Raw genomic sequence first — 27558 nt, 5'->3', positions numbered from 1 at the left:
AGGTTAGATTGTTTATTTGAGCTTTTTCTTGTTTCTTGAGGTAGGCTCATATAGCTATAAACGTCCCTCTTAGAACTGCTTTTGTTGCATCTCGTAGGTTTTGGATGGTCGTGTTTTCATTGTCATTTGTCTCTAGGTATTTTTTTTGATTTCCTCTTTGATTTCTTCAGTGATCTCTTGGTTATTTAGTAACGTATTGTTTAGCCTCCATGTGTTTGTGTTTTTTACGTTTTTTTCCCTGTAATTCATTTCTAATCTCATAGCGTTGTGGTCAGAAAAGATGCTTGATATGATTGCAGTTTTCTTAAACTTACTGAGGCTTGATTTGTGACCCAAGATGTGATCTATCCTGGAGAATGTTTCGTGCGCACTTCAGAAGAAAGTGTAATCTGCTGTTTTTGGATGGAATGTCCTATAAATATCAATTAAATCTATCTGGTCCATTGTGTCATTTAAAGCTTTTGTTTCCTTATTTATTTTCATTTTGGATGATCTGTCCATTGGTGTCAGTGAGGTGTTAAAGTCCCCCACTATTATTGTGTTACTGTCGATTTCCTCTTTTATAGCTGTTAGCAGTTGCCTTATGTATTGAGGTGCTCCTATGTTGGTTGCATATAGATTTATAATTGTTATATCTTCTTCTTGGATTGACACCTTGATCATTATGTAGTGTCCTTCCTTGTCTCTTGTAACATTCTTTATTTTAAAGTCTATTTTATCTGATATGAGTATAACTATTCCAGCTTTCTTTTGATTTCCATTTGCATGGAATATCTTTTTTCATCCCCTCACTTTCAGTCTGTATGTGTCCCTGGGTCTGAAGTGGGTCTCTTGTAGACAGCATATATATGGGTCTTGTTTTTGTATCCATTCAGCAAGCCTGTATCTTTTGGTTGGAGCATTTAATCCATTCACATTTAAGGTAATTATCGATATTTATGTTCCTGTGACCATTTTCTTCATTGTTATGGGTTTGTTTTTGTAGGTCCTTTTCTTCTCTTGTGTTTCCCACTTAGAGAAGTTCCTTTAGCATTTGTTGTAGAGCTGGTTTGGTGGTGCTGAATTCTCTTAGCTTTTGCTTGTCTGTAAAGCTTTTGATTTCTCCATCGAATCTGAATGAGATCCTTGCCGGGTAGAGTAATCTTGGTTGTAAGTTCTTCCCTTTCATCACTTTAAGGGTATCATGCCACTCCCTTCTGGCTTGTAGAATTTCTGCTGAGAAATCAGCTGTTAACCTTATGGGAGTTCCCTTGTATTTTATTTGTCGTTTTTCCCTTGCTGCTTTTAATAATTTTTCTTTGTCTTTAATTTTTGCCAATTTGATTACTATGTGTCTCGGCATGTTTCTCCTTGGCTTTATCCTGTATGGGACTCGCTGCGCTTCCTGGACTTGGGTGACTATTTCCTTTCCCATGTTAGGGAAGTTTTCGACTATAATCTCTTCAAATATTTTCTCAGGTCCTTTCTCTCTCTCTTCTCCTTCTGGGACCCCTATAATGCGAATGTTGTTGCGTTTAATGTTGTCCCAGAGGTCCCTTAGGCTGGCTTCATTTCTTTTCATTCTTTTTTCTTTATTCTGTTCCGCAGCAGTGAATTCCACCATTCTGTCTTCCAGGTCACTTATCCATTCTTCTGCCTCAGTTATTCTGCTATTGATTCCTTCTAGGGTAGTTTTCATTTCAGTTATTGTAATGTTCATCTCTGTTTGTTTGTTCTTTAATTCTTCTAGGTCTTTGTTAAACATTTCTTGCATCTTCTCAGTCTTTGCCTCCATTGTTTTTTCGAGGTCCTGGATCATCTTCACTATCATTATTCTGAATTCTTTTTCTGGAAGGTTGCCTATCTCCACTTCATTTAGTTGTTTTTCTGGGGTTTTATCTTGTTCCTTCATCTGGTACATAGCCCTCTGCCTTTTCATCTAGTCTATCTTTCTGTGAATGTGGTTTTTGTTCCACAGGCTGCAGGATTGTAGTTCTTCTTGCTTCTGCTGTCTGCCCTCTGTTAGAATACCCTTTTTAAGAAGGGGATTCCCACTGAAACAGTAGGTAGGTAGAAGTGGTCTCACCACATAGTTGGATGGCACTTTTCTTTGAGACTTTAATTTGTTTTATTGATGCTTCCAAATTAGGGAAATATATATGTAATTTTCAAAATTAATGAGAAATTGATAATAGAACAGGTTGCTTAAGATCATGTGGTGAGTTAGCAACTTACCACAGGGTCACCAAGTGCCATGAATCAGGATTCCCCGGGATTCCTGGTGTAGGGACTTTCCTGGTAGTCCAGTGGTAAAGAATCCACCTTCCTACGCAGGGGACACGGTTTTGATCCCTGGTCGAGGAACTAAGATCCCACTTGCTGCGGGGCAACTAAGCCCACACGCCACAACTACTGAACTCGCGCGCCTCAATGAGAGAGCCCATGTGCCGCGAACTACAGAGCCCACGCACTCTGGAGCCCGCGCGCCACAACTAGAGAGAGAAAACCAACACGCCACAACTAGAGAGAAGCCCGCACCGCAACGAAAAGATCCTGCATGCCGCAACCAAGACCCGATGCAGCCAAAAAAATAAAGAAAAAAAAAAAAGGGAAGCCCATTTATCTTATAAAATATGGGAGTTAAAGACCAAGGTTCTGTGGCAGAGAAATAAATAATACAGAATGATGAGATGTATATATTAAGAGTTTGGGTTTTTGTAACCTAAGTTAAAAATATTTCCCCTTACATGATGAGTACAGAGGCTTTGTTTGCTTATGAAACATGAATTATCATAAACCCTTACAACCATGTTGTCTAAGTTTTCAGCCATAATAAGAGGTGATGCAGGTGAAAGTAATCCTAGGGGCAGAACAGTGTTTGCTATCTCCACCTTTGTTTAGTTTGGGCTACCTTAAACAAACAGGAACTTCCATACTCCTAGGAGAATTGAAGGTTTTGGTTTATTTTGCCATGTTTGAGTTCCCTTTTTTGATGTATATTAGCTCATTAGTTATACCTCCATAAAAATCTGCCCTTACAACACTCAAAATGTAAAAATAGACCTTAAGTTAATTGAATTAAATTTAGAGTATACCACAGATAACTAGGATATATATCTAATATATATCAAAAGCCTGAAACCATTTGCTCATACCCTTCAGTCTAGTCATTAGATTTCATCCTGAGAATGGGGTTGTTAACCTAATCATAGGTGAACATCAGGGAGTCTTATTTTCAAATTAAGAACTCTAGAATAATTCAGCAAAAGACAAAAAGCTAAGTACACCATCTAAAGTGTAACAAAAATTGGCAGTGACCTGAATGTCCAACTATAGGATTAAGTAAATTGTAGTTCATCACTTAATAGAATATTATGTAACCATTAATATAATACTTCTACAGATGACATAGAAACATGGGAAAATGTTTATAATAAAAGTAGAAATAATAAGTTACCTTTTGTTACAGCTATGTAAAGTATATCTGTACATGAAGAATTAACAGTAGCCAAACATAAAACTTTTATGGGAAAGTGGTGAGCTCATTTTCCTTTTTTCCACAATTTCCTTCACTGTCATTTCAATAAAAAGAGGTAGAAGAATGGGAGGGGAGAAAATGTAGTTTAGTTTCTGGTGTTTCCTCCCACTCTTTAGAATAATGGGGTCCTAGGCACCACCTACAGAGTGTATAGTGGTATCATTGCCACTGACTTTCTAGATTGACACTTTTTTTTCCCCCTAAGGAATTTATTTATTTTATTTGGTTGCACTGGGTCTGTTTGGTTGCGTCAGGTCTTATTTGTGGCAGGCGGACTCCTTAGTTGTGGCTTGTGGGCTCCTTAGTTATGGCTTGCCGGCTCCTTAGTTGCAGCACGTGGGCTCCTTAATTGCGGCTCATGGGCTCCTTAGTTGCGGGTTGCTGGCTCCTTAGTTGCGGCACATGGGCTCCTTAGTTGTGGCATGTGAACTCTTAGTTGTGGCATGCAAACTCTTAGTTGTGGCATGCATGTGGGATCTAGTTCCCTGACCAGGGATCGAACCTGGGCCCCCTGCATTGGGAGCATGGAGTCTTAACCACTGTGCCACCAGGGCAGTCCCTAGATTGACACTTTTATATATATATTTTTAAAAAATTTTCTTCCTGTTTTCATGTTTCTCAAAGTGTGGTTTAGGGCTTGTTTCCCAGATTCATTATGGTTTATGAAGGCATCCTTACAGTAAACTGATGGTGGAAAGGTAGAATCAAGGTTAGAGAGATACAGAAAAATAACTTAAAGTGTGTGTTTCTAGGCTTGATGAGAAAAGGCTTTAGTTAACTATTAAAGCAGAAAAGGTCAGCATCTAGTCAATGTGATGAGGTCTGCTTTCTAGTTTTGTAAAGGAAGAAAACATTCAGGAAACGGTTTTATGAAATTTGTTATAATGTAAATGGGTTCTTGCCCTATGAAATTTGGGACTTATAGTTTTATATTTTCCCCAAGGGAAGCTGTCTTCATGTACCTCATTTAGACTCAAAACCTACTGGACAGAGCAGAATGCAAAAGACTTTAAACTGTTATACTCAAGAAATGTTTATTATTAACAGAGTTGGTTGACCATGTCAGGAGTGTCCCATTTGTCCTCTGAATTTTCCTACCAGGGAAGGAGCATCCATACTGATTCATGGAACAGAAGGAACTGATTCCACACTCCAGGTTACCTCCCTGGCCCAGATCATCTTGGAACCAAGAAGCAGGACCATCCAGGGCTTTGAGGCCTTGATAGAGAGAGAATGGCTTCAGGTGAGAAAAGCTATTTTGTCCACAGAGGAACTGCTCCTAATTGATGTTTGATCCTGGTTTGTGGGAATGGATATAATATATGAAATTTTGATTGATTCAGATGTTTAATTTTCTGGGGGACAGTTAATCTCTCTTCCTCTTAATAAATGCCTGTAATCTTCACTGCCTCTCAATTTCTGTCTCCCTCTTTGCTTATATTGCTCATTGGCACTTCATTCCCCTAACAAACGTTATTAGTTGTACCTTGTTACCTATAGGGGAGACACAGAGAATGTGTAAAACGTGGTCTTGTCTCACAGAACTTAGTCTTGCTAGAGATAAAAGACATAAACAAGGGGGGCAGGAGGAGTGGGGACTTGTAAGTACAAGGCATGTGCTTCAGTGCTTTCTACCTTCTGCTCCTCTGGCTCTGTCCTGTCGTCTTCCCCAGCCAGGTGAAATCCTTCTCATCCTGTAAGAGCCAGCTAAACATCTCTACTTTCATGAAGACTCTGGGACCTTAACTTCCTTCACAGATAAAATTGATCCATTTTCCTCACACCTTGTTTCCTGAACTAGACTCAGATACAGTGACTTCTTTGAGTTCAGGAAACCTTGCCCAATTCAGCTGTTCATCCCTAGGACACAACACAGTGCTGTCCTATATAATGCTGAAGGACAGCTAAAATAAAGGTCTCATAAAATAGATGGAAATCCTTCAGGCCAGAGGTTAATTTAAATCTATATACACTGTGTAACTTAGTAGATAATTGTGATTGAAAACAAATGTTTAGATATATCTTGAAAGGAAGTATCTCCAGAGAAAAATCACTTCTGGCCCTTCTAGTTACAATTCAGATTTATTTAGGTGTTAACGCTGTTATGTTGACCATGTCTACCCACCCTGACAGCTGACCTTTATCTCTGTTTAAGTCAGACCATCCTAAATATTTGGTGCAGATCTTATTCAACGACATTCCTTGTGATGCATAGCAAACAAACAAATGAGTATGACTGATTTATTTATATATTACCATTTTCATGGGCATCAAAATCCCATTCATGTTCCTGGCATTATCTTTGTCAGATAAAGTAGCACGAGGACCCAAAGATAAAGCATGTCTATGAAATACCTAGAAGGGTGTGATTTTGGGGGATAAGGTCAGTACTCAGGTTCTGGGTGGGCCAGAGAGCCAGATGATTCTTAAATTTCCTTTGGTCAGTAGATGACAGACTCTTCTAGTTCTTTTTGGGGGAGGGGGAGACTAAAGACAGCTTTGTCTCTAATAGAAAAGTATTCATACAGATGTCTTCAAGACAGTAACTTTTTTTCGTATGTTATTAAAGACTTACTATCAGGAGTAACCTGATAAAATTTGTCTATGAGAAGCCCATATCTATCTGCATTTAGTGGTGAGGCTTCTGTAGCTTACAGTAGTCTACAGTGCTTTGGATGGATAGAAGGGGATAGCTGTCCTTTGTTTTATACCTGAAGAGCTTATGTTCTTTGACTTTGCTCCAGATTTTACAGACCTAGAAAGATTTATTTTATGCTTATTATTACTGAAGTTCATTATTCTTCTATTTGGTATTCCAAGACCAACTGCAGACGTTATGGCTAACTGTATATATACCCTTGTTAAGTATTTGGAAATCTTTTTCCTTAGTTGCTGAAGATTGTCTTAAACCAAGAAATCATTAAAGAGCAGCCACCCAAATTATATGATGTTCCATTTAATAGTTTTGTTGCAACTGTGTGAAATTTGTTAATAATGCGCTACAGTGTGATCTCACTAGGATATGATTGCTGCGTTTCCATCTTTTCTCTTAGGCTGGTCACCCATTCCAACAGCGCTGTGCACAGTCGGCCTATTGTAATAGTAAGCAGAAGTGGGAGTCGCCTGTATTTCTTCTCTTCTTGGACTGTGTGTGGCAGATACTTCGTCAGTTCCCTTGTTCGTTTGAATTTAATGAGAATCTCCTCATCATGCTCTTTGAGCATGCATATGCCTCACAGTTTGGAACATTTCTGGGCAACAATGAAAGTGAAAGGTGGGTACACTGCTCACGTGGGGGCCATTTTATTTTTAGCTGTTTTGGTCATTTCCTAAAAGAGACCAGGATTTGGTTCTACATTAATGTTATTTATAAGATGGTAGAGGTTATAGTTAGTATAAATTAAATTACGTAATTTATTGTGAGCCTATCACATGCTAGGTGAGAGCATATCCTGGATTTTGTTCTGTTTGATTAAAATTAGTCCATACACTGATTGAAAAGCTTTGAATAATTGAGCAGCCATTAAGATGTCACTTTCCTTATATAGGAGCATAGTGTCTTACATCTGGAAGAAGCTTTAACAGATGATTCAGTTCTGCCCTCCATCCAGTTTTATAGAGTAGGAAGGTAATATCCAGGGAAGTGAATGACTTGCCCAGGGACACACAGCCTGTTGGTCACCAAAAGTGTGGCTGTAGTATAGGTCTTCCTACTCTTGCTCTAGATTTTTCTCTCTTATACCGAGAAACTGTCCTCAGGCCCAGAGTGACAATCTTACTTCATAACCCAGACACCATCACGTTTATAGGTTTAATTAGAAGATTCACATCAGAATGATCATTAAAGATGCTTAACTGGTAATCTTCTCATTTGGGTACAATCTAAAGGCTTCCTCTGGGTGGGAGGCAGGGTTTGTCCCTTGGCTGGTACCTGGCATCATCTAGTTGAATAATAAACTTAAACAATTAACAGTTTTCATAAAAGAATAGAATTATTGCATCTTTACCTGTTTGAAATTCAAGCACATAGAGCAATACATGTTTTTTTACTTAAAGCTGAATTGGCAAGTATTTCAACTTTAGAGTTTCTTACAGATTCTTGTCTTCAGAAGTAGGGAAAAATTTAGAACTATTTGCTCTAGAAAGTTCTGTGTCACCACAGTTTTCTCACTGTGCTTTGGCTATAGTTACTGCAGCCACACGTGATTCATATGATCAGTTTGACTGATTTAATGGGTGTGTTTATAATTTGCACTGTTTCTTCTGTATCCCAAGGGTATTTGCTCTAAGTGTTTTCTCTGATAATATATGGAGTTGGGACAGGACTAACTTGCTCAAGATAAAATGTCTTATTGGTACCAAGTTCAAGCTTGTACTGCCTGCTGCACGACAAGCCAGTAAATCAAGAAACGAGATGTTGGGGCAAGGAATAGCAACTTTATTCAGAAAGCCAGCAGACTGGGAAGATGGTGGACTAAGTGTCTCAAAGAACCATCTTGCCTGGGTTTGGGTGCTAGTTTCTTTTATAAAACAAAGAGGGGGAGGTAAGGATGTAAAATTAAAAAAGAAAAAGAAAAGAAACAAGGTGATAAGTTGTTGCAAATGCTTCCTGGTTCCTGCCAGACTCTGGAGGGGATGCATTCATTTCTTCCTCCCTGCAGTCCTTCACAGGTGGGCCTGGTCAGGATGTTTCCTGGGAGCTAAACAAAGGTGTTTTAGCTTAGTGCTCAGGATGGGAGACAGGGTTCCCCAGATGGGCCATTATGTATTCTTTAAGCTATAAGCAACATTCCTTTAGTGATTAACTTGTAGCAAAAGCAGTAGAATACAAAGGTTAAAGTAGAAGAAACAGATCCAGTATGGAGCCAGATTTGTTCTTCCCTATTACATTATGTTGGCATTGCAAAATGAATCTTTCAACATCATACCTCAGTTTTTTCAATTAATGAAATTTACTTTGGGTATTTTAGTATCATTTTAAGTTGACTTTCTAGAAATGATTATACTTATATTATTATACTTGAATTCATTACTTATGCCAAAAGAACAGGCCTACTTCCAAAAAGTAGGATTAGGATTGATTTGTGATGGAGATGCCATTAATATTTCCCTTCCCACCCCAGAAACTATTCTGTAACACTGTAGTTAATCCAAATAGAACATAAATTATTAATTTTTTCCTATTTTTTTTCCTTATTAACAATAGATGAAAAGTTTAATGCTTCCTGACTTCAGGGTTCTATTCATCTCTCTTCTAGAATTCTGCTAGTCAGAATAGAGTTTAATTAGAAGAGATGACCTAAGAGAAAGCAATGACCATCCTTTTTTTTCCCTTTTAAATATTACATACTAAAGAATAAGAGCTTTTAAGATTTGTTATGAATACAAAGTCTGAAATTACTTGAACCCTGTGACTTTGGGAGATTGGAGTATTAACTAGCCTAATAAGATTTTTTAAAAATCTTTAAAAACCACTGAAACTTCTCGGTAAAAGATGACTTCAGTTAAAAGGGAAGATGTAACATTTTTTAAAAACAGCTTTATTGAGATATAATGTATTTACCATAATATTCAGCCATTTAAAGTGTATTTATTGTGATTTTTATTTATTTACTTATTTATGGCCGTGTTGGGTCTTCGTTTCTGTGCGAGGGCTTTCTCTAGTTGCGGCAAGTGGGGGCCACTCTTCATCGCGGTGCGTGGGCCTCTCACTGTCGCGGCCTCTCTTGTTGTGGAGCACAGGCTCCAGACGCGCAGGCTCAGCAATTGTGGCTCACGGGCCTAGTTGCTCCGTGGCATGTGGGATCTTCCCAGACCAGGGCTCGAACCCGTGTCCCCTGCATTGGCAGGCAGATTCTCAACCACTGCGCCACCAGGGAAGCCCTACTGTGATTTTTTTAATGGTCTATTCAGAGTTGTGCAGCCAGCACTGCACCTAATTTTAGAACATTTTCATCGCCCCCAAAACAAACCCCATATCCATTGCCAGTCACTATCCATTTTCCCTCCCTCCACCCCCTAGCCCCTGGTAACCACAAATCTGCTCTTAGTCTATAAATTTGCCTGTTTGAATATTTCATATAAATGGAATCATACAGTATGTGGTCTTTTATGATTGGCTTCTTTCACTAAGTATATTTCCAAGGTTCATCCATGTTGTAGAATGGGTTGTTTCCATCATTTGGCTACCATAAATAATGCTGCATTAAACATTTGTATACAAGTTTTTGTGTTATCTTAGATATAAACCTAGGAGTGGAATTGTGGGTCATATGGTAACTGACATTTTGAGGAGCTGTGAAAGAAAGTGGCAGCACCATTTTACATTCCCACCAGCAATGTATGAGGGCTCCAGTTTCTCCACATCTCCACCATTTTTTATTGTCTGCCCTTTTGATTTAGTCATCCTAGTGGGTGTAAAGTGGTGTAAATCTCATTATAGTGATTTGCATTTCCTTAATGGGCCAGTGGTGTTGATCAACTTGCATGTGTTTGTTGGGCATTTGTGTATCACTTCTTTGGAAAAATACCTATTCGGATATTTTTTGCCAATTTTTTCATTGGGTTATTTGTCTTTTTATTGTTGAGTTGTAAGAAAATTTTGATAGAGATTGCATTGGAATCTGTGGATCACTTTGGGTAGTTATTACTGCCTTAACAATGTTGTCTTCCAGTCTATGAACATGGGATGTCTTTCCATTTATTTAGGTCTTTAATTCCTTTCAGCAATATTTCATAGTTTTCAGTATACAAATATTTTACCTCTTCGGTTAAATTTATTCTTGGTATGTTAATATTTTGAATGCTGTTGTAAATGGAATTTTTTTTTTTTTGGAGTATTCACTGCTGGCATATAGAAACGTGACTGTTTTTGTGTGTCTATCTTGTACCCTGCAGTTTTGCCAAATTTATGTATTAGCTCTAGTAGTTCGTGTGTGTGTGTGGATTCTTTGGGATTTTCTATGCATAGGATCATGTTATTTGCAAGTAGAGATCATTGTACTTCTTCCTTTCTACTTTGGATGTGTTTTCTTTCTTTTTCATGTCTAATGAATTTCCAGTACAGTGTTGAATGGCAGTGGTGAAAGCAGGCACTCTTGTTTTATTCCTGATCTTAGAGAGAAAGCTTTCAGTCTTTCACATGAGTGTGATGTTGAGTATGATGTTAGCTGTGTTTTTTTTCGTAAGTACCCTTTACCATGTTGAGGAAGTTCCCTTCTATTCCTAATTTATTGAGTGTTTTTATCATGAAAAGATGTTCGGTTTTGTCATCTGCTTTTTCTGCATTAATTGCAATGATCATGTGGTTTTTTTCCCTTTGTTCTATTAATGTGGTGTATTACATTGATTTTCTTATGTTGAACCATTCTCATATACTTAGGATAAATCTTGCTTGGTCATGGTATATAATCCTTTTAATATGCTGTTGTATTTGGTTTGCTAGTAGTTTGCTGAGAATTTTTGCATCTATATTAGTAAGGGACATTGGCCTATTACAGTTTTCTTGTATAATTGTCTGGCTTTGGCATCAGGGTGATAACAGCTTCATAAAATGAGTTAGGAAATATTCTTTCCTTTTCTATTTGTTGGGGAGTTTGAGAAGGATTGGTGTTCATTTTTCTTTTATATTTGATAGAATTTACCAGTGAAACCATCTGGTCCTAGACTTTTCTTTGTGGAGAGAGTATTTGTTACTGAGTCAATTTCCTTATTTGTTATAGGTCTGTTGAGATTTTTTATTTCTTCAGTCAGTTTAGGTAATTTTTGTGTTTATAGGAATTTGTCCATTTCATCCAGATTATCTAATTTGTTGGTGTGCAGTTGTTAATAGTATTTTCTTAAAATCTTTTTTATTTCTGTAAGGTCAGTAGTAATGTCCCATTTTCATTTTTTATTTTAGTTATTTGCATCTTCCTTTTTCTTTGTCATTCTATCCAGAGGAACAATTTTGTTGATCTTTTCAGAGAACCAACTTTTGGTCTCATTGATGTTATTCTTTAAAAAAGTTTTTTTGCCTGTCTCCTCTGTAATCTTATTTTTTCCTTCCTTCTGCAAGCATTGGCTTAGTTTGCTCTCCTTTGTCTAGTTCCTTAAGGTGTAAAGTTAGATTATTGATTTGAGATCTTTCTTTTTTAACATAGGTTCTTGCTATAAATTTCCCTCTGAGCATTACTTTCACTGGAGTTGTGTTAGCATGTTGTGTTTTTGTTCTCATTCATCTGTAAGTATTTTCTAACTTCTCTTGTGATGTCTTCTTTAAACCATTGGTTGTTTGAAATTGTGTTATATAATTCCACATATTTATGAATTTTCCAGTTTTTCTTCTGTTATCAGTTTCTAACTTCATTCCCTTTTGGTTGAAGAAGATGCTTTGTATGATCTCAGTCTTTTAAAATTTACTGAGCTTTGTTTTGTGGCCTACCACGTGGTCTGGCCTGGAGAATGCTTCATGTCCACTTGAGAAGAATGTGTGTTCTGCTGTTGGGTAGAGTTTTCTATATTTGTCTTACATTTTGTTCAAGTCCTACGTTTCCTTATTTATCTTCTGTCTAGTTGTTGGGATAGTGAAATCCTCAACTATATTAGAGAATTGTCTGTTTCTCTGTTGCATTACGTCAGTTTTTGCTTCATATGTTTTGTGGCTCGGGTGCAACATACATATATATTTATAATTATTATATTTTCTTGGTGGATTAACTCTTTGTTGCCAGCTTTGGAAGCCTGCAAAACAGTCTTTGTTTTGATGTTGTTGACAGGTAAAAATGCTGACAAATATTTTAATTTTACAACATTTTGTTCCTCTGCTACAAGTCTTGTGTTCTGCTTTCTAACATACAGAGAAAAGAAATTGTCCTATTAGAAGGAGCATTTAATAGTGGTTGTCATAAATTAATTGCTTTAATGGCAATTTTCTTTCTTGATCAGATGTAAGTTGAAGCTACAGCAGAAAACGATGTCTCTATGGTCCTGGGTGAACCGGCCCAGTGAACTGAGTAAGTTCGCCAACCCTCTCTTTGAAGCCAACAATCTTGTCATCTGGCCTTCGGTTGCTCCACAGAGTCTTCAGCTGTGGGAGGGTAAGCCATGCATCCTTTGCAAACCTTTCATTAATATAGTCTAGGATGTTCTCTTGACTGCCTGTGGGTACATGAGTACATGGATACTGCTGTTTATATTGGATATTTTCTCAAGATAAGAAGGTACATTACTTTTTTTTTTTTATTGTGACAAAAACACAAAATTTACCAACTTAACCATCTTTGAGTGTGCAATTCAGTATGGTTAAGTATATCATGTTGCTGTGAAACAGGTCTCCAGAACTCTTCATCTTGTAAATCTAAAACTCTGTACCCATAAACAACTTCTCAGGGCCCCTCTCCAGCCCCAGGCAACCCCCATTCTTCTTTCTGTCTCTGGATCTGACTACTCCAGGTGCCTCATATAAGTGGAACCATACAGTATTTGTCCTTTTGTGACTGGCTTATTTCACTTAGCATAATTAATGTGCTCAAGGCTCATCCATGTGGTACCATGGGACAGGATCTCCTTCCTCTTTAAGGCTGAGTAATTTTCCATTGTGTGTGTGTGCGTGACGTTTTATTTATCCATCCGTCAGTGGGCACTTGAGTTGCCTCCACGTTTTGGCACATAGGCGTGCAAACATCTCTGTGAGGCCCTGCTTTCCATTCTTTGGGGTATGTACCCAGAAGTGGAATTGCTGGATCATATGGTAATTCTACGTTCAGTATTTTGAGGAACAGAAATTCTGTTTTCCGTAACGACTGCATCATTTTACAACCCCACCAGCAACGAACAAGGGTTCCAGTTTCTCCACATCTTCATCAATGCTTGTTATTTTCTGCTTTTTCCCCCCTTTGATAGGCCATCCTAATGGGTGTGAGGAAAAGTATATTACTTTTTGTGTAGAAAAGTTGATAGGTGGTTGGGACAGGAATAAACTGGAAGCTCCTAGGAGATGGTTTCTGTTTGCTTTATTAAGTAGTCCTTAGGTAGATTCTTCTGTTGAAGGCTGTTGAAGGGGTAAGGAGCTAGTCATTCTAGTCAGATTCCATGAAACGTACATAAACGCCGTCCATCAATGCAGTAAGACAGATGTCCTGTTTGTGTGGAACAGTAATCCAGGCTTAATTTTCACGTCTATTCTCCAGAACGTGTTTTACCTGCATTAATTTTTCAGATTCCTGAAGCTTATCTCCTTAAATACTAAAGCTTGTTTTTTAAAAAATAACCAAAACCTATCTAAAACATATTATCCGTTCATTAAACAAAAGACTATAAAATACCATTTAATTTCTTTTTAACCAATTTGAAGGTAGTAAGTACATTTTTATTCATCTTTATATTAAACAATATAAGGCATACACACAGGAATGATAGCTGTTTGGTAAACTGAAGTACTATAAATGTCAGTTAGTATACTGTGTTCTAATACGTTATGCTCTCAAGGGCAATTCTTTTGTGGAAACTGCCCATTGTGTGTAAAAGGGTCTCAGGTTGCTTTGCTTCCTTGTTTTGAGCCCGAGCCTGTTTCTGTCACTTCTCCGGCTGTCAGTTCTCACGGCTTGTTCCACTTGGCATATCTGTCATTAGCTGCTTCCTCCCCCTCAGTTCATGCTTCTAATCTTATCAGTTGAGGTGTCCCCTAGTTAGAATTGTGGGAAAGTGGCCTCAGTCTCCAGGGTCTCTGAGTCTGAGCTTTAGTGCTTTGGGGATCTGGGGCTGCTCAGAACTTCTCCTTGCTTATTGAGTGTTTAGATAGTCACATATGCAGGACAGGTGATCTCTTAAATGAGAGATTACAGCTGTACTACTTGTTTAAGACTTCTGGGACAATTTACCTAAAAGCTACTGTCATGTTTAATAACTGAAACGAGAATCTAGTTAGTTGGGAGGAAAGCCAAAATTGGGAGTTCGATGGCCTAAAGGACAATTTAACTTGTTTTTACCAAACCTCATTGACAGTTTAGGGATTATGTGACTGATAGAAGAAAATTTTGTTGTTATATGAATGAGTTCCTGCTACTCCATTAAGAAAGGGGTTTCTCTGTATGTTTAGGTACCTCCTCAACTTAGAACTGGAAGAAATCCTATGTTAGGTATAATATTCTCCTGGTAAGTATATGGATGGTATAATGACACTACTCTGGCCTTAAAATGTCTCTCTGCTGTTTATAATTACATTGCAGTCATCGTAGTCAACCATTAAGTGATTCCTGTATTGAAGAACAGGATTTTAAAAATAAGCTCATTTAATAGAAAAATCAACACAGGTCAGTCTTTAGTCTTTGTTTCTATCTTCTTCTTCTATCTAACATTTGGACACATTACAGAAGGACTCTCTAGGGTGCATGGCAGTTTGGTTTATGGACAGTATTCTAATACCAAGTATTCTAATCATAAAACCTTTGTGAACTTGCCAGCTGCTGACTTGTGGCAGCCTGGAAGGTGTTTGTGCCCCCGACTTGAGTATCTTTAAGCCGTTACTTTGGGCTGCTACGTTAACGTACATCTGTGTACAGGAGAAAATGTCTTTTACTCCATAATAAAAGGATAATTATTGTTATTTGGGGAAAGAAGCAGTTGCCTACAGAATTGGAAGACTGTCTCGTAAGTAACACAGAGGGAGAGAGAGTGCTGAAGTTTAGGCTTTTAAATAACAGTTTGTGTAGTTCTGCTTTTGCTGTAACTGCCACTTTTCCAGTGAAAGTGATTTCACACATGTAGGTCTTACAGGTCTGGATAAAGTTCTGTAATTGTTTAAAGAAAGAAAGAAAGATTTGTATTGTGAAACTATAAAGTTTATCGCATTGTAAATGATCAGTTTGTATTCCTGAATATATCAGAGAATGGGATTTTGATCTATTTCATAATTTTGAGGGGTTTTTGAAGAATTAATGAGCATGTACATAGTGACTTTTTTTTTGAATTTTTGAATTTTATTTTTTTATACAGCAGGTTCTTATTAGTTATCCATTTTATACATATTAGTGTATACATGTCAATCCCAATCTCCCAATTCATCCCACCCCCACCCCCACCCCCAGGCAGCTTTCCCCCCTTGGTGTCCATACGTTTGTTCTCTACATCTGTGTCTCTATTTCTGCCCTGCAAACTGGTTCATCTGTACCATTTTTCTAGGTTCCACATATATGCGTTAATATATGATATTTGTTTTTTCTCTTTCTGACTTACTTCACTCTGTATGACAGTCTCTAGATCCATCCACGTTGTTACAAATGACCCAGTTTCGTTCCTTTTTATGGCTGAGTAACATTCCATTGTATATATGTGCCACATCTTCTTTATCCGTTCATCTGTTGATGGGCATTTAGGTTGCTTCCATGACCTGGCTATTGTAAATAGTGCTGCAATGAACATTCGGGTGCATGTGTCTTTTTGAATTATGGTTTTCTCGGGGTATATGCCCAGTAGTGGGATTACTGGGTCATATGGTAATTCTATTTTTAGTTTTATAAGGAACCTCCATACTGTTCTCCATAGTGGCTGTATCAATTTACATTCCCACCAACAGTGCAAGAGGGTTCCCTTTTCTCCACACCCTCTCCAGCATTTGTTGTTCGTAGATTTTCTGATGATACCCATTCTGACTGGTGTGAGGTGATGTCTCATTGTAGTTTTGATTTGCATTTCTCTAATAATTAGTGATGTTGAGCAGCTTTTCATGGGCTTCTTGGCTATCTGTACATCTTCTTTAGAGAAATGTCTATTTAGGTCTTCTGACCATTTTTTGAGTGGGTTGTTTGTTTTTTTAATATTGAGCTGCATGAGCTGTTTGTATATTTTGGAGATAAATCCTATGTCCACTGATTTGTTTGCAAATATTTTCTCCCATTCAGAGGGTTGTCTTTTCGTCTTGTTTGTAGTTTCCTTTGCTGTGCAAAAGCTTTGAAGTTTTATTAGTCCCATTTGTTTATTTTTATTTTTATTTCCATTACTCTAGGAGGTGGATCAAAAAAGGTCTTGCTGTGATTTATGTCAGAGAGTGTTCTTCCTGTGTTTTCCTCTAAGAGTTTTATAGTGTCCAGTCTTACATTTAGGTCTCTAATCCATAATCCATTTTGAGTTTATTTTTGTGTATGGTGTTAGGGAGTGTTCTAACTTCATTCTTTTACATGTAGGTGTCCAGTTTTCCCAGCACCACGTATTGAAGAGACTGTCTTTTCTCCATTGTATATCCTTGCCTCCTCTGTCATAGATTAGTTGACCATAGGTGCGTGGGTTTATCTCTGGGCTTTCTATCCTGTTCCATTGATCTATATTTCTGTTTTTGTGCCAGTACCATATTGTCTTGATTACTGTAGCTTTGGAGTATAGTCTGAAGTCAGGGAGTCTGATTCCTCCAGCTCCATTTTTTTTCCCTCAAGACTGCTTTGGCTATTCGGGGTCTTTTGTGTCTCCATACAGATTTTAAGATTTTTTGTTCTAGTTCTGTAAAAAATGCCATTGGTAATTTGATAGGGATTACACTGAATCTGTAGATTGCTTTGGGGAGTATAGTCATTTTCACAATATTGATTCTTCCAATCCAAGAACATGGTGTATCTCTCCATCTGTTGGTATCATCTTTAATTTCTTTCATCAGTGTCTTATAGTTTTCAGCATACAGGTCTTTTGTCTCCCTTGGTAGGTTTATTCCTAGGTATTTTATTCTTTTTGTTGCAGTGGTAAATGGGAGTGTTTCCTTGGGAGTGTTTCTTTAATTTCTCTTTCAGATTTTTCATCATTAGTGTATAGGAATGCAAGAGATTTCTGTGCATTAATTTTGTATCCTGTAACTTTACCAAATTCATTGATTAGCTCTAGTAGTTTTCTGGTAGCATCTTTAGGATTCTCTATGTATAGTATCATGTCATCTGCAAACAGTGACAGTTTCACTTCTTCTTTTCCAGTTTGTATTCCTTTTATTTCTTTTTCTTCTCTGATTGCCGTGGCTAGGACTTCCAAAACTAAGTTGAGTAATAGTGGTGAGAGTGGACATCCTTGCCTTGTTCCTGATCTTAGAGGAAATGGTTTCAGTTTTTCACCATTGAGAATGATGTTTGCTGTGGGTTTGTCGTATATGGCCTTTATTATGTTGAGGTAGGTTCCCTCTATGCCCACTCTCTGGAGAGTTTTTATCATAAATGGGTGTTGAATTTTGTCAAAAGCTTTTCCTGCATCTATTGAGATGATCATATGGTGTTTATTCTTCAATTTGTTAATATGGTGTAGCACATTGATTGATTTGCGTACATTGAAGAATCCTTGCATCCCTGGGATAAATCCCACTTGATCGTGGTGTATGATCCTTTTAATGTGTTGTTGGATTCTGTTTGCTAGTATTTTGTTGAGGATTTTTGCATCTATATTCATCAGTGATATTGGTCTGTAATTTTCTTTTTTTGTAGTGTCTTTGTCTGGTTTTGGTATCAGGGTGATGGTGGCCTCATAGAATGAGTTTGGGAGTGTTCCTTCCTCTGCAATTTTTTGGAAGAGTTTGAGAAGGATGGGTGTTAGCTCTTCTCTAAATGTTTGATAGAATTCACCTGTGAAGCCATCTGGTCCTGGACTTTTGTTTGTTGGAAGATTTTTAATCACAGTTTCAATTTCATTACTTGTGATTGGTCTGTTCATATTTTCTCTTTCTTCCTGGTTCAGTCTTGGAAGGTTATACCTTTCTAAGAATTTGTCCATTTCTTCCAGGTTGTCCATTTTATTGGCATAGAATTGCTTGTAGTAGTCTCTTAGGATGCTTTGTATTTCTGCTGTGTCTGTTGTAACTTCTTTTTCATTTCTGATTTTATTGATTTGAGTCCTCTCCCTCTTTTTCTTGATGAGTCTGGCTAATGGTTTATCAATTTTGTGTATCTTCTCAAAGAACTAGCTTTTAGTTTTATTGATCTTTGCTATTGTTTTCTTTGTTTCTATTTCATTTATTTCTGCTCTGATCTTTATGATTCCTTTCCTTCTGCCAACTTTGGGTTTTGTTTGTTCTTTCTCTAGTTTCTTTAGGTGTAAGGTTAGATTGTTTATTTGAGATTTTTCTTGTTTTTTGAGGTAGGCTTGTATTGCTATAAACTTCCCTCTTAGAACTGCTTTTGCTGCCTCACAGAGGTTTTGGCTTGTCGTTTTTTCGTGGTAATTTGTCTCTAGGTATGTTTTGATTTCTTCAGTGATCTCTTGGCTATTCAGTAACGTATTGTTTAGCCTCCATGTGTTCGTGTTTTTTATGTTTTTTTCCCTGTAATTGATTTCTAATCTCATAGCATTGTGGTCAGAAAAGATGCTTGATATGATTTCAGTTTTCTTAAATTTACTTAGGCTTGATTTGTGACCCAAGATGTGATCTGTCCTGGAGAATGTTCCATGTGCACTTGAGAAGAAAGTGTAATCTGCTGTTTTTGTATGGAATGTCCTATAAATATCCATTAAATCTATCTGGTCTATTGTGTCATTTAAAGCTTGTGTTTCCTTATTAATTTTCTGTTTGGATGATCTGTCCATTGGTGTAAGTGAGGTGTTAAAGTCCCCCACTATTATTGTGTTACTGTCGATTTCCTCTTTTATAGCTGTTAGCAGTTGCCTTATGTATTGAGGTGCCCCCTATGTTGGATGCATATAGATTTATAATTGTTATATCTTCCTCTTGGATAGATCCCTTGATTGTTATGTAGTGTCCTTCCTTGTCTCTTGTAACATTCTTTATTTTACAGTCTGTTTTGTCTGATATGAGTATTGCTACTCCAGCTTTCTTTTGATTTCCATTTGCATGGAATATCTTTTTCCATCCCCTCACTTTCAGTCTTTGTGTGTCCCTAGGTCTGAAGTGGGTCTCTTGTAGACAGCATATATATGGGTCTTGTTCTTGTATCCATTCAGCAAGCCCGTGTCTTTTGGTTGGAGCATTTAATCCATTCACGTTTAGGGTAATTATCGATAATTATTGATATGTATGTTCCTATTACCATTTTCTTAATTGTTATGGGTTTGTTTTTGTAGGTCCTTTTCTTCTCCTGTGTTTCCCTCTTAGAGAAGTTCCTTTAGCATTTGTTGTAGAGGTGGTTTGGTGCTGAATTCTCTTAGCTTTTGTCTGTGAAGCTTTTGATTTCTCCATTGAATCTGAATGAGATCCTTGCCGGATAGAGTAATCTTGATTGTAGGTTCTTCCCTTTCATCACTTTAAGTATATCATGCCACTCCCTTCTGGCTTGTAGAGTTTCTGCTGAGAAATCAGCTGTTAACCTTATGGGGGTTCCCTCATAGTGACTTCTTGAATACTGTATTCAATTGTACTCTTTCAGTACCTCAAGATTGCTGTATATTTTAGAGTATAATAAAACACAGATGTGAATTGTGAAAAAATGAGAAGGATTATAGTGCATGGGATTATAATGCTAATCTATTGTGTGTATCTTTACCCTTTTGTTTTTCTTTCGTGCATTCAATAGGTATTTTTCTACGTTGGAACAGATCCTCCAAGTATTTGGATGAAGCATATGAAGAAATGGTTAACATCATTGAATATAACAAGGAATTACAAGCAAAAGTAAATATCCTTAGGCGGCAGTTGGCAGAACTGGAGACTGAGGATGGGATGCAGGAGAGCCCCTGAATTCCAGATCCCCTGCAGCCCTTGGAGGACCGTCCAGACTGGTATCCCATCTCTCTCTCCCTTGCCCTTCAGTTCACTTTCACACAGTAGCCTTAAACTTAAGGCTTTAGGTGTGAGAACCTTCTAATATAATGGACTCTTCAAAACTTTATGAATGGAACTTACTATAATTATTCACGTTTCATGTGGCCTGTTAGGCCTCTTCACTTTGGGAGCAGGAAGGAGGCGCTAGTCATTTTATTTTACATGAAACAAGTGACCTATTTAATGCCATTTGTGTTATACGCCATTTCACCCTAAGCTTTTCTCTGCATCCACTTTCCAAACAGTGCTCCAGACCAGTCAAGGATATGATTAATCTCTTAGGGAATATCTGTTAGTTTAAAAAAAGGCTTAGACTTTGAAGCACTCCAAATATAGAAATATTTTTCAAACCTGAAATGGTTGGTAAACCAAGAATTTTGTGTTTAACATGCCGTTTCCAATATCTTTGCCACATAAAGAAGCCATTCTCTTTAAAATAGTTTTGGACTGACAGAGCTGAATTCATCCTCATTCTGATTTGTCAAGAAAGCAAAAGCTGAATATTTATTCAAGGTCAATTATTTTTACAAGGGCAACAGCTATAGTCCTGATATTTACATTAAGAAGAAGTAAATTTATTGTAACAGTAGACACTAAAGTATGTACAATATAGAAATAAAGTAGGAATTTGTTACTGATAAGGTATTATTAGTGTTGAATTGGTTTTTCAGGGTTTTGACACACATGTTAAATGTGTGTCAAATGCTGGATGTAACCTTAAACCGTCATTTAGAATAGATGTTAATTTGTTATGATTAAGCTACAAATACGGTTTCCTTAAACCAGAGATGCACTGCCTTTGTCTGAAGTTCTTATTGCACTGGTTTATGTACGGATATGTGTTTTATTGTGTTTTGTTTTATTTTTAAATATTCTAAGAGTTTACTAATACTAAGGTTAAAATTTTCTTATTGTCTTGAGCCTTTTGAAAATTTATCTTGACTCTGCTGATTTGTCCATTATATGTTAGGCAAATAATAATTTAAGTGGAGGTGAAAGTTTATGAACATGATACAGCTATGTTTTAAACTTCAGAAGCCAATTTGAAATGTTTCAATGTTACAGAAACAATGATGACTATATGTATATGCTATGCTGGTTTATGCCTGCAATTCTAAAAGTTTGTGGTTTGGTGCTTTCCTTGTACATTTTTGTTTTGTGGCACAGGTCGTTTTAACAGATACTGTCAATTCTAGTTTTCCTTTAAAAGGATAGTTGAAGGGCAATCAATACCGTTTCCATCCCATCTATATATAACCATTTCATTGTAAAACACAACAAAACTGAACCTTGCTTTAGGGCTATGTATTGAGTTAAAATTTTAATTCTTCAAAATCGACTGTAGCAAAATCTAATGGCCACGTTCAGAGCCTTAGAAAGTGGCAAATACTTTCTATCTCCAGTTGCCCAAGCTTTTTTTTTTCTGTTTCCTCAGACTTGTAGCAAAAGGTTAGACAGCAATCCACAGCTGGAGCTCTCTTTTGGTAAATTTGTCTGCTTTCTCCTCTAAGCCAAGCCCAGTTTTATTCGTGACCTGTTTTCTTGGCTATAGTTATGAATCTTGGGGCATTAAAGGCCTCACCTAAAGGCTAATAAGGCAAGGAGCAAAGAAGATGTACTTTCTTGCTGTAGATATCTGTGTGTTGTGTGAAATGTCTATTAATTTTTTAAAAGAGGAAACACCCTAGCATTTTATGGATCCTCAAAATTGAAGAAGGAGCCTTTTTCTCCTCAGTTAATGGACCCATAAGGAAAACCATATAGAGATTTTTTTTTTTAGTGATTCTTTCTTTAGAAGTGACTCTCACTGGTAATATTAATTGGCCATAAGGCTTCTGTGGGTGGAAACTTTGGAGGGATTTTTTATTAGGCTTGGTCATGGAGAAATTGTATGCCATCAACTTATACCTGTCTTCCTGATGAACATTTTACATGTGAGCCAGAGTACAATAATAGCATAGTGTTTCAATTTTTCTTTCTTTTATTGAGACAGCATTCATAAGCTGTTTGGACAAGTTTGTGTTTTAGTGTTAATTTATAATTAGGGATTGTCCAAACCTCAGTTCTGTTTACAGGGTGTAAAAACAAACTTTGGTATCAATGCACTTTCAAAGGGGTCATCTAATAAGGCAAATACTAAGGTTTCCCCAAACCTGAGAACTCTGTCAAAGACAAGTGCTTTCTCAATATAATTTGCAGAGGGTTTTTAGTAATACTATTAAAGTTACTCATCCCTTGGATAAAAAGAATTACAGTGGATATACTTATGAGAAGCTACTTATTAAGGGTTAAGTTTGGAGAATTGTCTTTGATAAATATGGCTTTAAAAACTTTAATGAAGAGAATGATGGCCGAATTAGTGAGCATGCAGATTGCGCCATTACAAGCCAAAAATAAAGTGAGATATAATCAAGTTCGTGTACATTATTGTGAAGGCTGGTTTACATTTTTGGAATGAAAAAAGTAAGCCCCGGGGCTTCCCTGGTGGCACAGTGGTTGAGAATCTGCCTGCCAATGCAGGGGACACAGGTTCGAGCCCTGGTCTGGGAAGATTCCACATGCCGCAGAGCGACTAGGCCCGTGAGCCACAATTGCTGAGCCTGCGCGTCTGGAGCCTGTGCTCCGCAACAAGAGAGGCTGCGATAGTGAGAGGTCCGCGCACCGCGATGAAGAGTGGCCCCCACTTGCCGCAACTAGAGAAAGCCCTCGCACAGAAACAAAGACCCAACACAGCCATAAATAAAATAAATAATTAATTAATTAATTAATTATTTAAAAAAAACTAAGCTCCACAAAGAATATTTTAAAAATATTGCTACAGTACAGGGATCCTTAGATTTAAATTAATAATTTTTTAAAAATCAGAAGAACATAGTTTGTTGGTTATATAAAAATGCTGAAACTTTTTGGGTGGTCAAGGACTTTTCAGTAGCTGAAATTTTCCATTTTGATTTTATTAAATGGGAAGAAAACAAGCAGAAATTATAAAACCTTATAGGTTTAAGACACCTATAAATTTGTTTTATTTCTAAGAAAAATTAGGCCTTTGAAGCAAGTTTTTAAAGTGATTTTTGGAAAAACTTTGGAAGACGATAGATAGTCATTTAAGATCCATATGGAGAATTTTAAAACTTTTCTTTGAATTCTAAAGCCTGATTTTGTAGAGGTGATATGTCACTGCTTTTCATTTTAAAGGATGAAAATTTAGTGAGATCTTATTCTTTGATTCAGTCAGTATTTATGTTAAATAAAAAAGTCAATATCATGGAAAAGATTTGACCAGTAATTGTCTCTTGAAGTGAAAAATAGGAACATTTTGCTGCATTTAAAAATAATCTGCTTAAAGATGTAACTCTTAAAGTTATCTGGTTTCAAGATTAGCTGTTTTAATTGTCAGTCTTAACTAAGTCATCAGGTTCACTTACTATCAGACCTTAACCTGAGACACAGTTTTGGTATTTACCCATATCCAGATATAATGAATTAAAACGACATGAGCCTATTAGGAGCACTCTTTATCAGAGAGGTATTTCCTGGACAAAAAATGGGCAGTATTTAGAACAGTTAGTCCCCTGGTTCTGGAAGCTTTGAAATTTACGAGAGAATGAAGTCATTCATTCAGTACCTGTGATACAGGTTTATCCTATACCTCAGGACAACACAGATTAATTATTTCTTATTCTTTAACATGGCTCAGATCTTCCCTCTCCAGAGCTGGTACAATAAGTTATTATAGGTAGTATTTTTGTGTAATTCACCATCTTAACAAAAAACAGTAAAAGACTGGTTTCTACATTAATATTTATTCTCAGATGGTATGAAATGCTAATTTTTGTTTTCTTGAATAAAACGACTTCTGCCTTCACTCAGTCCTTATAATCTAGTGTCCACAGCATTTTCTTCCTTTAAACCAAAAGCCCAGAAGAGACCTTCTGAAACTTTAGGGCTAGGTTTTAGAAAGTCTGAACTTCTAATCTAAATTCCCTTTAAAATAAACTAATGTCCTATTTTTGAAATACAGTGCAGAACTGTAGTTTCTGCTTAATTAATGAAAAATAACGGGGCTCACTGCAGACACTGCATTGTCGTGGAAGATACTTCACGATGAGAGCTTACTGTCTTCTAGGGCCATTCTGTTTATCTCTGAGTATACAGATTAAATATATTTGTGATTTGTAATAAAAACAAGTTGTGCAACACTGCCTGTGTCTGTCTGCCCAAGACATTTGCTTCACTTTTTCAAATGCATGTATGTTTGGAGAGGTGGATTATTCTATACAAATACACCCTGAGTTTTGCTTTTTAGAATCCTTATAGATCTATTATCATCTACACTGAAAGTGTTGTACTTGCACAACTTAGTTATTCTAAAAAATAAATTAAAAAAAAGTATGTATTTCTTCAGTAGCCATGTATTTGAATTGTGACTCTTGATATATTTGAATGTGACTCTTGGATTTAAGTGCACTATTATTCATGTCTTACACAATAAAACTGCACTGTATAGCAAATGTGTCTGTAATGTATGCTTTGCTAAAACCTCAGAGTGCTGTAATGTACAGGTTTCTATATGATGAACCTGTCAGCATATAGGGGAAATCCTGAACTTCTGTTAAGTCTGCATAACATTTTAATATTATTTGTAATGTTCCCTTAAGTGGTAAGTTCACTTATGTCTTAAGACTGGAATCATTTATCTTGAGTTGGCTGCTCTGTCAAGCTTGGTTTACTGAATCAAGAAACAAACGTGTCGAACATGGTACTGTTCTCTTAGTGTATAAGATTTATGTGTCATGTTCTCCCTCTGCCTCAGAGGACTGTTGCACAGATGCTAGTGTTAAATATCTATAGACAATGGTAATAAACTTTGAATACATTCAAATGCAGTAAATTAAATCTACAGGCTGACTTTTTCAAATATTTGTGAAGGCTTTGGCAGTGTCTTGATTAAAATTGCTATATATATATTTGGACCTTATATTTTGAAAAAATTCAGATCTGCAAAAAAGTTGCAAAATAGTAACAGTGATATTCCTTAAATATTCAATCTAGGTGAACAGTATAACATTTTTTCACATTTGCTTTAACACCCTTGAGTGTATGTATGATTGCTATTATTTTGCTGAAACATTTGAGGGTAAGCTGTAGACATCATGACCTTTCCACCTAAACACTTTCCACCTATATCTCCCAAGAATTAGGAGTATATATTACACATACTGTTTATTCAGTATGTATTGATATGAATAAATCAATGAAGGAAAAGGCAAAGCTCTTCCTTCGGGTAGAATGCCAACTATGAAATGTAGAAAGAATGATGACATTAGAAAATCACTGTTTAGTCACTAGTAATAACTGATCTAGGGAATCATTGTCAGTGGATGCTAAAACTAGCAGGTGAAAGTTTGTGAGCAAAAGCATATAGTCTCAAAGTATCTTTCCATAAAATACTTACCAGTTACAAAGAGGAAAACAGTAACTTTACAGTGAAGGAACCTGGTAGATACCACCTAATCCAAACATAATTAACGTCACTAGTAATGGAATAAATCAACATCATGTGCCTTCTGATAGGATCCACTGAGAACACAGCATCACTTTTATGGCATTTTTTGCAAAAAAAAAAAACGCACAACCTGAATCTAATTATGAGGAAGCATCAGGCAACCTTTAAATTAAGGGACATTCTACCAAACAAGTCTGTATTCTTGTAAATTATGGAGCTTATAGAGGAAAAGGAAAGACTGAAAACGTATTTGTAAGTTTAAAATTATTTTTAAAAAATTTAAAAGCACAAAGTGAACAGAAAATAGACAGTATTTATGCAAAGCTATAAAATTAAAATGAGGATAAAAATATTTCAGCTGATGAAAATTATCCCCCAATAAATGAAACATTAAGCAAAATAAAACTAACACACATTCCAAAAGGAATAAATACCTTTAAACAAAATTTCTGTATATGATATGGAAAAAAACCTCAAATGAGAAATCAGAAAACTCACAACAGAAATAACCAAAAATGGAACAGGAAGGTAGAAAACAAGAGTTAAATGAACTCAGGAAAGAATCTGAGGAATAAAGACAAAGTCATCTTGAAGGTGAAATTACTCAAGGGAGAATAGGTTCAATTGAAGATTTATTTAAAAACGTTGAAGAAAAGCATGAAAGGCCAAGAGTGAAAATAAAAATAGTAAGCAAAAAGGATGAGAGAGAAAGCGATGGACATAGAGGACACTCAGAGAAGAGCCAATATATGAATAATTGTAGTCCCTGAAGAAGAAAAACAAAATAATGGAACAGGACAAATATTTAAACCTATAATCCAAGAACTGTTTCCAGAAATAAAGTCTGAGTAGACTTGGATCCAGATTGGTCAGTTTCAAGACATATCCTAGCAAAACCATTAGACTTTAAATATGAAGAGGGGGTAAAAATCCCCAGGGCCTCTAGGCAAAGAGAGTCATTTAAAATCGGGTTGCAGCAGATGAAGGAGCAAGGTAAAAACCCACCAGACCAAACAAATGAAGAGGAAATAGGCAGTCAACGTGAAAAAGAATTCAGAGTAATGACAGTAAAGATGATCCAAAATCTTGGAAATAGAATGGAGAAAATACAAGAAATGTTTAACAAGGACCTAGAAGAACTAAAGAGCAAACAAACAATGATGACAACACAATAAATGAAATTAAAAATTCTCTAGAAGGAATCAATAGCAGAATAACTGAGGCAGAAGAATGGATAAGTGACCTGGAAGATAAAATAGTGGAAATAACTACCACAGAGCAGGATAAAGAAAAAAGAATGAAAAGAATTGAGGACAGTCTCAGAGGCCTCTGGGACAACATGAAACGCACCATCATTCCAATTATAGGGATCCCAGAAGAAGAAAAGAAAAAGAAAGGGTCTGAGAAAATATTTGAAGAGATTATAGTTGAAAACTTCCCTAACATGGGAAAGGAAACAGTCAATCAAATCCAGGAAGCATAGAGAGTCCCATAGAGGATAAATCCAAGGAGAAACAAAACAAGACACATATTAATCAAACTATCAAAAATTAAATATAAAGAAAGAATATTAAAAGCAGCAAGAGAAAAGCAACAAATAACATACAAGGGAATCCCCATAAGCTTAACAGCTGATCTTTCAGCAGAAACTCTGCAAGCCAGAAGGGAATGGCAGGACATAATTTAAAGTGATGAAAGGGAAAAACCTACAACCAAGATTACTCTGCCCAGCAAGGATCTCATTCAGACTTGACAGAGAAATAAAAACCTTTACAGACAAGCAAAAGTTAAGAGAATTCAGCAACACCAAGCTAGCTT

General features: G+C 36.6%; 1 protein-coding gene across 1 annotated transcript in view; it reads left to right on the top strand.

The window, feature by feature from the left end:
• MTMR9 (myotubularin related protein 9) overlaps positions 1 to 22647 on the top strand; it is a 78361-nt gene extending 55714 nt beyond the window's left edge. Inside the window, exons 7-10 of the mRNA XM_036854572.1 lie at positions 4619 to 4760; positions 6571 to 6791; positions 12443 to 12594; positions 19987 to 22647. Coding sequence (XP_036710467.1) covers positions 4619 to 4760; positions 6571 to 6791; positions 12443 to 12594; positions 19987 to 20150 — 679 coding nt within the window. The 3' untranslated portion in view covers positions 20151 to 22647. The remainder of the gene's footprint in view (positions 1 to 4618; positions 4761 to 6570; positions 6792 to 12442; positions 12595 to 19986) is intronic.
• Positions 22648 to 27558: the final 4911 nt, after the last annotated feature.

The sequence above is a fragment of the Balaenoptera musculus genome, chromosome 6, assembly GCF_009873245.2.
Source record: "Balaenoptera musculus isolate JJ_BM4_2016_0621 chromosome 6, mBalMus1.pri.v3, whole genome shotgun sequence".
NCBI lineage: Eukaryota > Metazoa > Chordata > Mammalia > Artiodactyla > Balaenopteridae > Balaenoptera > Balaenoptera musculus.
Note: the sequence above shows the minus strand (reverse complement) of the source record. Positions and strands in the feature narration are given on the sequence as shown.